Source organism: Protobothrops mucrosquamatus, unplaced genomic scaffold (assembly GCF_001527695.2).
Source record: "Protobothrops mucrosquamatus isolate PMUCROS unplaced genomic scaffold, P.Mucros_1.0 scaffold4346, whole genome shotgun sequence".
In the NCBI taxonomy this organism is placed as follows: Eukaryota; Metazoa; Chordata; class Lepidosauria; order Squamata; family Viperidae; genus Protobothrops; species Protobothrops mucrosquamatus.
In genome coordinates, this window is record NW_015390260.1 from 75,424 (window position 1) to 86,812 (window position 11,389).

At 47.7% G+C, this 11,389-nt stretch overlaps 1 protein-coding gene across 1 annotated transcript; it reads left to right on the top strand.

Annotated features, from left to right (window-relative positions):
• The first annotated feature begins 5,264 nt into the window (after positions 1-5,264).
• Positions 5,265-11,380, top strand: LOC107298872 (transforming acidic coiled-coil-containing protein 3). Its single transcript, XM_029286633.1, has 6 exons — positions 5,265-5,273; positions 6,592-6,635; positions 7,354-7,514; positions 9,129-9,235; positions 9,341-9,461; positions 10,811-11,380. Exons 1-6 carry the CDS (start codon positions 5,269-5,271, stop codon positions 10,877-10,879), a joined length of 507 nt encoding a protein of 168 aa, XP_029142466.1. The 5' UTR covers positions 5,265-5,268; the 3' UTR covers positions 10,880-11,380.
• Positions 11,381-11,389: the final 9 nt, after the last annotated feature.

Here is an 11,389-nt window from a genome sequence, read left to right on the forward strand (position 1 = left end):
ACCTCTGTCCCCCTGCCAATACAGACTGCGTACGGTCGGTGAGGAAGGAGGAGAACCACCGCATAACGGTGCCTCCCACTCCTAACTCACCGAGACGCCGCAGCATGATACCGTGGTCCACAGTATCAAAAGCCGCTGAGAGGTCCAAAAGCACAAGGACAGAGGAATAACCCCTGTCCCGGGCCCTCCAGAGATCATTAACCAACGTGACCAATGCCGTTTCCGTGCTCAATAACCAGTTCTTTTAGCCAGCCCAAAGTTTTGTTTAACTTCCTTATGAATAGATTTCGTCCAGTTTTTAGGAATAAACATGTTTGATCAATATTACAAGCGATGTTTTCTTTGGAAAACAAACATCTCCACGTGGAAAATTTTAACCCGTTGAGGCATTTTGATTAGTTTGAATTCTGATCGAATACAAACTAGAATATTTTTGTGTGTGTTAAGCGTCTGCTCCCTTGTTTATATTTTGTCATCACAAAAGTAGATCAATTGATAGTCCTTTCCTATTGTTGCCTGTGGGGTCCTGGGTGCCCTCTGAGCTGGCTTGTTTTCTTGCAGACGTTTCATTACCCAAACTAGGTAACCTCATCAGTGCTCAGTAACATCATCACTAGCACGGATGAGGTTACCTAGTTTGGGTAAGGAAACATCTGCAAGAAAACAAGCCAGCTCAGAGGGCACCCAGGACCCCTCATGTCAACCCTGAGCTACAAATATTTGTTAATAGTGTTGCCTGCTATCTAATTTTTTGGAGAAAAAAATTGATCAGAGGTTTTATTTGAACAAAATGCTTTGACGTATAAAAAGGAAAAACACCGATGGCCTCTTTTGAGCTCAGAATACTTGAAACTGATTCTGAGCCTTAGGGGCATGCTGGGAATTTGTACCACCAGAGAGCTGAAAAAGCAAAACTTTCCCCAAACCTCACCTTGTGAATAGCAGCACGGATACAGAGAAAGCTGGAGAACAACAGAGGTATTGAATTGCAAATGACTTCCTTGAAAAGCAGGAAAGACTTGTGAACCGCCTAGAGCAGGGGTGGGCAACCGTGGCTCTTTTATGACTCGTGGACTTCAACTCCCAGAATTCCTGAGGCAGCCATGCTGAGGGGAAAGGGAGAGGTTTCCAAGCTGAGCCAGGCTGGCTCAGGAATTCTGGGAGTTGAAGTCCACCAGTCATGAAGGGGCCACAGTTCCCCCATGCTGGCTCAGGAATTCTGGGAGTTGAAGTCCACGAGTCATGAAGGGGCCATAGTTCCCCCATGCTGGCTCAGGAATTCTGGGAGTTGAAGGCCACGAGTCATAAAAGAGCCAAGGTTGCCTACGCCTGGCCTAGAGTCACTTGGTTGAGTTAAGCAGCTACAGAAATTGAATAAAATATCGCACACTGTTGCTCTCGGATGTCCTGATGTCAACCTTCTGTGTCGCATAGGAAAGAGATGGATGATCGGATTTTCACTAGCAGCCAGACGGGGGCTGAAAACGATGCTCGAGGCGAACCTTCAGAGGAAACCCTGGTATTGTATCATCCCAAAATTCCTAATTGTGTTTATGCCAGGCGGGTCTCGCAGAGAGAGAGAGGGAAAAGGCCGTCCTTCGGAGGGCATGGCAGAGAGCACCACCAGTAAAATTGTCTGTTCGGTTCATTCCGAGGCTCTGCCTCTGGTGACCTGACACGTTCTCCCACAACAAAGCGGCGTTTGAGCTTGCGCTTCTCCGGCCGATTTCAGGAAAAGCCGGGGCCGGTCTCTGGGACTGGCAAAACGAGATCAGCAGGGCAAGACTTCTGGTGGGGTGGGAAAACCCGCTGGTCACAGCTTTCCCATGCAGGGAAATAACCGGCCCTTGTACTACCCGCCCTGCTCAGCAGAACAAAAGTCTAGCCATGTGTGCGATTCGAACTAAATGCCCTGCCTGCTGAACCTGTTTCTCCCCCTATCCCCCCTAAATATCGTTTGCTTAGATGAAGCCAGAAGCCACCTTATCTGAGGCCTCGGACCAAGGAAGTGTGTCTCTGGATGGGCAGCTGCCCGCAGGCGATCTGGTGCCCTGGGCCCTCGGGGGAAGGACAGAAGCGGGGAGCGAAAGTGACCAGCTGTTTACAGAAAATGAAGAATTCAGAACACCCCTGGAAGGTAGGTGTGAGCCCAAGTCAACGCTGCAATGTTCCCGTGAGCAAACTTAAGTAAATAGTTACGTGCCCCTGTTTGGTTTTGTGTGTCATGTTTAAAAGAAGCTTGGGTATTATAGATTTATATGTAGGATTTTTTAAAGGAGGTGTCCGGGGATACCCCAACTGCACAGGACGGGATGGTTGAGTGTGGAAGGGAGGGAGGGAGGAAGGAGGAGTGGTGGTAGAATGAGAGGAGGAAGGAGTGGTAAGTGGAAGAGGGTGGTGCGGGAGGGGTACACCGGACACGTCTGTGAATGTTTTGTTTAGCTTTATTCTCTTTGGTTGATATTGTGATAAAAGATTTATGTTTGCGATTTTTAAATGAAAAATAATAAAAAAAATTTAAAAAAAGAAAAAAAAGAAGCTTGGAACATTTATATAGAGCACGCCGAAGCCTTGTAGATAATAGTAACCTGGCTCATAAACCAAAAGTCTTTACCCCCTGTTTCAAAACAGAGAAGGGAAAAACAAGAGCTGCACCAATAACTGTTGAAAGGGCAGCTCCGGTGAAGGCTCTCGGAGAAGGCCACTCTCACTCCTTCGTCTAGTGAAGGGACGGTGATTGCACGTTGTCTTGAAAAGGCGTGAATCGTTCCACGCGGATCCAGGCACACGGACAATCTGTTCACCCACCTGAGCAATTGTTTCAGGATCATTTTTTTTTTATTGGAAGCTTTGGCAAAGCAGTTTCTGTTTGGGAAGGGCAGCCGGCCGGCGAAATTGCTTAAACGGCCCACGGGAAGAAGAAGCAGGCCGGCTGTTCGTTGCAGGAAGGGGTTTCCTTTCATTTGTCTCTGAAAGCAGTCCTTTAGTTCGCCACGAATTTCTGATGACTGTTTGCGTCTTCTCCTCCTCCTCTTCCTAGTTCTTGGAACGCAGATAGACTACCTAGAGCAGTTTGGGATGGCCTCGGTAAGTAAGATTACCTGTGAAGGGAGACTGCCCTCTGCACGACTGCACAAAGGAAGGTGCGAAGTGGCAGCCTGTGCCGGCTTCACAAACCCCATTTCTTCCAGCTGAAGGAGTCTGTTTGGAGGAAGCAGTCCCTATATTTGAAGTTTGACCCTCTGCTCAGGGAAAGCCCGAAGAAAAAAGGTCCCAGTCGTGACGAAGGAACGTTTCCGGGGGCTGCCTTGCTACAAAACCTGTAGGTATCCTGGCCTTTTGCAAGTCGAAGACAGGCAGGTGCTGCGATTTTAAATCCAACAGGTAAGAAAAAAAACGCCTCATCTACGACGGTCCTGTCCTTGTTTCTTTCTAAGCAGGACTTCCACCAAGACTGCCTCCCCTGAAGTCAAAGCACCTGGACAGGAGGAAAAGCTGGTGGACCTCGACTTCCAAATTTGTCCAGATCCGGTAAGTGCCATCCGAACAGTTTGGGCGCTTTGTTCCGTTGAACGTTTGCAAAATGGAAGCTGGGGCAAATTTAAAAGGACAAGATAGCGCTGACAAATGGAAGTTTTGGGCCTGCAGGCTTCCCTTTCCATGCCACAGGAGATGCCAGGGGTGTCTTTAGATCTGCTCAGGCAAAGAAGCCATCATTCCCAGGCATGAAGATGTAAGGAACTGGAGTCACTATAGATCAGGGGTGGGGAACCTTGGCTCTTTTATGACTCGTGGACTTCAACTCCCAGAATTCCTGAGCCAGCCATGCTGAGGGGAAAGGGAGAGGCTTCCAAGCTGAGCCAGGCTGGCTCAGGAATTCTGGGAGTTGAAGTCCACAAGTCACGAGGGGGCCATAGTTCCCCCATGCTGGCTCAGGAATTCTGGGAGTTGAAGTCCACCAGTCATAAAAGAGCCAAGGTGGCCTACCCCTGCTCTAGGTTGTCCTCAGCCCAACATTTCTGTTGCTAAGCGAGACGTTTGTGAAGTGAGTTTTGCCCCATTTTGCGACCTACCTTGGCACAGCTGTTAAGGGGATCCCTGCAGTTGTTAAGTTAGTCACACGGTCGTTAAAGGAATCTGGCTTCCCCCATGGATTTTGCTTGTCGAAAGGTCGCAAAAGGGGATCACGCGACTCTGCGGTTGTCCTAAAGATGAGTCGGTTGTCGAGGGCCTGAACTTGGGATGCTGCAAGGTCTTCAGTCCCTTTTTTCCCAGTGCCGTCGTGACTTGGAACGGCCACTAAGTGAAACGTCGTAAGCAGAGGGCTCCCTGTCTGCCGTCGAGTAAATAAGCTTTTCTCGAGTCCTATACCCCGTAGGCGTCCTCCTCAATGAGACACGCGCTCCGTTGCTTGCCACAGGCCAAGACGCCGGCCCAGCTCCCCGCCAGCCAGGAGGCGCCCTTCTTCTCCTGGGCTCAGCCTTCCGAAGCGGCCGCCGAGGGGCTGACCCCCGGCCGGAAAGACACGGAAGAAGACGCCTTGCAGAAGGTCACGCTGGAGAGGGATGCTACTGTCCAGAGCCTCACTGCCAAGGTACGAGGACGCCACGCTTTATTTCCATCCTCTCTCCCCGAAAATAAGACTTTGTTTTCTTACCTACATACTATTCGATCGGTGGAGCCATCCTTTATTGGCTGGGGAATTCTGGGAGTTGAAGTCCACACATCTTAAAGCGGCCACATTTGGAGACCCCTGCTTTAAGAGCAGACCTGGGCATTCCAGCCACCACCCCCCCATTGACCCTTTGGCTTTCCCTGCCCAGCCCATGGTGGGGGCCACAGCAGCAGCAACGGCCCTGCTGATTTGGTCCACCCCAACAGTCCCAGCTTCACAGGTGGGGCCCTTGGGAAAATGGACTGCCCACTCCAGTTAAATGCCCGCGTTACTGCCTTTGCGTGGTCAGGAATCTTGTAGATTTTGATATCGCAGCGGTTTTATCGAGTTTCCCCAGCGGAATGTCCGTGGCAAAAGCTCGTCTGGAGGCTGCAGTCCTAAGGCAGGGCCTCTGTTGGTCCCAAGTTGGAGAGGCAAGATGAAAAAAAACACACGGCTTAGCTGGGTTTGCTTCATTCTCCCCTACATCTGAAACCACCCCTCTTCTTGCTAAGGGCTGGGGGGGAATTTTGCTGTTTCAGGTCCAGGAGAAGCAAAAGGAAGCCCTGGAATGGAAGAAGAAGCACGACAAGATTTATGCCGAAAAGAAAGAAATGGAGTAAGTATAAAGTGGGGAAACGTTACGCTTGCTCTGTAATGACGTGGCAAGAGATGGGCTTTTGTGCCCTAAGGCGGGACTAGGACTCCCCGTCTCCTGGTGATCGGCCCGGAGTCTAAGGTGAAACTAGAACTCACCACCTCCCAGGATCTTGCCTGGTGCCTTAACCACTGGGTTTACTATTCTTTTTCTCACCGGTATGCCGTGGATAATCCCTCTAACTCAGTGGTTCTTAACCTTTTTGAACGAATCGCCCCCTTGAGCCAATGAGGAAGTTGTCATCGCCCCCCCTCCCCCAACATAACCCCTCCATCACAACATAGGAAATAATTCTTCAATTTATGCAAACCCTTTTTTTTTGTTTTCTTTAAAATTGTCATCGGGACATATCGATGCAAATCATTTATTTCCAGTCTTTTTCCCATATCTCAACTGTGTGAAAAAATTTTGGTGCCGCCCGTCACTTTATTCCCAAACTTCGTGATGCATGTATTTCATTATTATCATCTTATTTATTCAAGACACTTAAATGTAATGACCACTGAAAACAAAATTCAAATTAAATTTTCGACTGCACCAGAAAAACACACGCGGACATCGACAAACCTAGTTTCAACAGTTACGTTGACATTACAGCTGACGTCACGGGGGACAGCCACTCAGCGTGCGATGTTTCGAAAGAAGCGCTCCCCCCTCCATCACTGCCCATTCTGGCCAATGGCGCGCCACTGTATGGGTAGAGGCTGCTGCGCAACGCGCACGAAGATAAGCGATGCGTATTCACCTATGTACGGCGTTCTGTACTGAAGCTAGCTGGAGGAACATTTGAAAACACAATTCAATCCGCTAATAGCGAGCAATCTGATGTTCTTGTACAACGGATATACAGCGATTCCCTGTACGAAAAAGTCTCAAAAGTGTCCCCAAAACTTCTTGCTCCATCGCCCTCATATCGCCCCCTTTTCGTTCCTTCGCCCCCCTGAAAAATGAAATCACCCCCTGGGGGGCAATATCGCCCAGGTGAAGAACCACTGCTCTAACTGATGAGACTGTAGATGCCTCTCCTCTTTCCCTTTTGCAAATTCTCTGTCTTAATGCAGCTTTTGTTTTTGAGAGGGCAAATGTCTTTCTTGTTTTAGCTTCGCTTGACTCGGTCTCCTTCGCCTAGTTTTGACAGGAGGGCCTGGGAGTTAAGGGAAGCCCCCTCCTCAGAGGATAAAGGCATTTGCTGACAGAACGCGGGGCCTCTTCGGCAGGTGCGAGATTGGATCGATATCCCGACGGCATGTTAAAATCATTTTTCCTCTTTTCTTTTCAGAAAAATTGTCGCCGAGTTTGAGGGCATCATAGTACAAGTGATGGGTAGGTCCAGATCACACGCTGTAAACATTTATTTCTGAGGGAGAAGCTGTGCCCCACAATTGCCTCTGGACCTGGCATTCTGCGTCTTAAGACTCAAATGCATGAAGCTTCCTTATCTGCAGCTGACTAGGAAACAGACTAGATCAGTGTTTCTCAACCTTGACAATTTTAAGGCATGTGGACTTCAACTCCCAGAATTCCACAGCCAGCAACGCTGGCTGTGGAATTCTGGGAGTTGAAGTCCACATGCCTTAAAATTGTCAAGGTTGAGAAACACTGGACTAGATGGCTAAATGAAGGTGTTGTGACGCTACACGGCTCGTAGTGCCAAGTGAGGGACGCTGGGGACGTAATTCAGTGATACTGGGAGGGCTTCAGGTTGGGAGACCCTGGCATAGATGCTCCTTCCCCAAATTTCTAGATTTTAAGATCAATAATGGAACAGGTAGAGTCTTAGTTTGGGGGAACCCCTTCCTGGCTTTTTCCATATCCTAGAACTGCAGCCCCCCCCCCCCAACCTTTCTGGCACCAGGGACCAGTTTTCTGGAAGACAATTTTTCCATGGGGGGCAAATGGGAACGTAGATCCCACACCATGTGCAGATGAAGCTTCATTCGCTTGCCCGCTGCTTGCGCGTCGGTGGTTTGCAACGTGGGCCACGACCCAAAGAGTGTGGGGACGGCTGTCCTAGAACGTTGTGCCAATTTTATTTCCGTAGAGGATTGTCAGAGCCAGAAGGAGCTGGCCAAAAAAGAAGCACAGAAGGCCTTGGATGAAAAACAGCAGGCCGTTTCCGACCTGAATGCCTTGGAAACCTCTTTCTCCGAATTCTTCAACCGGTTTAAAAAACAAAAGGAGGCCATCGAAGGATTTCAAAAGGTGAGCGGTTTTTTTTTTCAGCTGCTCCGACTCTCTTAAACTTTCAATTTAATAATAATAATAATAATAATAATAATAATGATAAAGTTGGAAGGGACCTCAGAGGTCATTTAGTCCAACCCCCTGCTCAGGCAGGAAACCCTATACCATTTCAGACAAATGGCCGTCCAGTCTCTTCTTAAAAACCTCCAGTGTTGGAGCATTCACCGCTTCTGGAGGCAGGTTGTTCCACTGGTTAATTGTTCTAATTGTCAGGAAGTTTCTCCTTAGTTCTAGGTTGCTTCTCTCCTTGATGAGTTTCCACCCGTTGCTTCTTGTCCGGCCTTCAGGGGGCTTTGGAGAATAGCTTGACTCCCTCTTCTTTGGGGCAGCCCCTGAGATATTGGAAGGCTGCTATCATGTCCCCCCTCGTTCTTCTCTTCGTTAAAGTAGACATTCCCAAACCAATTCCAGCAACCGTTCCTTATATGTTTTAGCCTCCAGTCCCCTAATCATCTTTGTTGCTCTTCTCTGTACTTTTTCTAGAGTCTCAGCATCTTTTTTACATCGTGGTGACCAAAACTGGATGCCGTATTCCAAGTGTGGCCTTACCAAGGCATTGTAAAGTGGTATTAATACTTCACGTGATCTTGATTCTATCCCTCTGTTCATGCAGCCTAGCACTGCGTTGGCTTTTTTTGGCAGCTGCAGCACATTTTTTTCCCTTTAAAGCTTAAAAGCTTGAAGCTTTGAATGTCCTTCTTTTGAATCAGGATCTTTGTCATCGGCACAGAGGTGCCTGTATTGCTAATACAAGATAAACAATTGCAGTTGTGACAAATCTTCAAACGTCTGGGGATAATTGTGTTTTTGAAGGAGTGTTAAATAGATCCTAAAACACTTTGCTGTGTTCCTTTTTACGTGCTGTTGATAGCTCTTTATGCTGGTTATTTTTGCCTGGAGGGTGCTGTTTCTGCTTTTTTTTAAAAAAAGGTGTTTGCTTTCTGTACATGTGGAATCAGTATTGTCTCCCGGTTAATTACACTAATTGGTCAAAAGAGAATGGCATCACCAAGCCAACATTTATTTTAAATTCCAGTTTCTGCCTCTGATCAGCTATCTGTGCTTGCTCTGCTGGAGAAAAACAGTTTTGCCTAAAGAAAGTTTTTGCCTCCAAACAGGCAAAATGCTAACCCTACATATCCACATAAGACTTTTTAAGAATCTAATTACCAATAGTTTAGCAACGGTGACAACACTGGTGAAAGGAGCTAGGACAGGGGTGGTAGGCAACCTTGGCTCTTTTCTGACTCGTGGACTTCAACTCCCAGAATTCTGGCTCAGGAATTCTGGGAGTTGAAATCCACGAGTCAAAAAAGAGCCAAGGTGGCCTACCCCTGAGCTAGGACCTTCCATTTTCTATTTTGAAATTTTAAGTACTTATTAGCAGAGCCAGAATTTAAGGCCTCAAACTGATCTTTCCTCCAAAAGAACAAATGTATAATATTCCCATTCGGAAGAGGATCGTTTTCGGTGATGGCCAGGCACGGGGGTTTCGTGTTCAAGAAGCAAGCGGGCAAGGTGGGAACTGTCCCGGGGCGGTGAAATCAAAGGACTTTTTTTCTCGCTCTCCAGAATGAAGAAACTCTGAAGAAATGCGTGCAGGATTACCTGGAGAGGATTAAGAAGGAGGAGCAGAGATACCAAGCCCTGAAGGCCCACGCGGAGGAGAAGTTGGATCAGTGAGTGGGGGCGTCAGGGTCCCCCACGGGCTGAGGCTGCTCTCAAGATGGGGAGAGGGGGGGGGGAAAGAAACCCTTCAATGGGGCCGTTTTTCTCGCACGCAGAGCCAACGAGGAGATCGCCCAGGTGAGAAGCAAAGCCCAGTCGGAGGTGGCTGCGCTCGATGCCAACCTGCGCAAAGAACAGATGCGGGTCCAGTCGCTGGAGAGCAGCATCGAGCAGAAGGTCAGTCCGACCCCCCGTCCTCCCAGGGAGAGGAGACGCTCTTCCACGCTCTTCTTTTTCTTTTTCCCCCCACTAATGGCGAATTTATGGCCCCGGGGGACACAGCGTGCCGTTTTTGCTGGCGGGCCGGCCGGCCTCCGGAGCCTCCGAAACATGGCCCGAGTGCGCTTGCCACAACTGTCCCCCTGGCTAAGCCAGCCAAGGAAACTGCTGGGGCATCTTTTGGCCAAGAGTGCCATTTTCCTGAAGATGCTCCGTGGGTGCAGAAGTAGAAACGGTCATTTTAAGTGGTTTCACACACAAACAAAAACAGCACAGGAACACTTTCCCTTCTCCCCTCGTCCTCCCACCGTCCATTACTCTAGCCCAGGGGTGTCAAACTGCCGGCCAACGGGCCGGACGCGTCACCGGGAAGCCGCGCCCATCCCATTGCCAGCAATGGCAAAATCGGCCCGATATGTTGCTTGACGTCGCGAGTTTGACACCCCTGCTCTAGCCAATCGGTTACACTCGCTTTGTTTTGGGGAACAGTCTCTCCGCCTCGGACTTTCCCTGCTGATGACCTCGGGGTGCTGGATTTGTCTCATTCCCCCTCGCATTCCTTTGGCCTCTTCCCCCCCTCCTCTTCCCGTTGCTGCCCCCTGGTTGTGAGAGGGGGGGTTTCGTGGCAAGCCACCCATGACAGACCTGCTTGCCCGATTTCTGGAGGCTCCAGATGCTCTGGGATTTCTAGAATGCGGAGAAGAGACCCATGGGAGAGGAGGGTCCAGAAAGGCCTCTTTTGTTCAAGATGTGTATGTGTGTGTGTGAGAGAGAGAGAGTTGTCAGCAGAGTCAAGGTAGGCATTCCCTTCCAACTCTGTTATTCTTTTATTCGGTACTTCCAAGATGAGGGTTACCATGACTTGGCTAGAAAAAGCCGACGTATGCTCCCATCTGGGCAAGCAAGTAGCTGCCATTCACTCCTTTGAAGAAAATTACTCAGCAACGTGAAATTTGTGACGCCTTAAAGTTATCGTTTCCTATAGCAATTCTAGCTAACTCTTCACTGAGAAGCCTGCAGATCAAGCAGATTCATCTGTGAGGCATAAGAAAAAACTGCCCTCTGAGCAGACATTTGGAAGGTGGACTATAAAATTCAAGTTTAACTCTACTTAAACTATGAACACATGCAGCTATATTTCGATTCTTATGAGTACCACACACAGATGCATGTACAGAGAGAGAGAGCTGTTCCTATGAAGGAGAACTCTGTTAATATAAATGTATTTGTGGTGGTGGTGAGTTCTTTCTAAATTGTATTTTATGCAACATTTACCATATGATGCTTTATTCTTGTTTCTTTAACAGGTAAAAGAAAATAAGGAACTCACAAAAATCTGTGAGGAACTGATCTCTAAGATGGAAAAATTGTGCTAGATCTCTTCATTCCTCCCATTTTGTTCTCCAGTTTTGGGGTAGATTATTTATTAAATGTTTTTCTATGCTTTAGTGTCACTAGTCTGACTAATATTGTTTGATATGAAATAGTTCCTGTTTACTCCCAGTTGTTGTTTCTAAAAAGCAGTTGAAGAGGCGTAAAAATGATTTTGTGGATAACAAGGTTTAATGTATTTTTTTTTCTGCAGTCTTTAAGCTACTGATATTTGATAGGATATTTTCTGCATTCCTGAACTCCTTTATTGCTTCCTTATATTTTTTTGACAGGAAGGAATTAGTTTCGTTTTGTATGAAACAAATAGAGAAATGTATCTTTCATTTAAAAATGAATGCTTCTGATATTATATTGATCCTTAACTGTCGTATTCATACAAATCAGTATGCAGAAGCTGAAACTGCAAAATATTCTGTCTCGAGCCATTTAGCTCTCTCTCTCTTTGGTCTTTAAAATAAAGCTGTATATTTTATAACTAAATGAATAAATAGTAT

Coding starts and splice junctions, on each gene's coding strand:
- LOC107298872 (XM_029286633.1), top strand. Junction 6,636..7,353: donor CATCATAGTACAAGTGATGG/GTAGGTCCAGAT, acceptor TTATTTCCGTAG/AGGATTGTCAGAGCCAGAAG. Junction 9,236..9,340: donor GCGGAGGAGAAGTTGGATCA/GTGAGTGGGGGC, acceptor TCTCGCACGCAG/AGCCAACGAGGAGATCGCCC.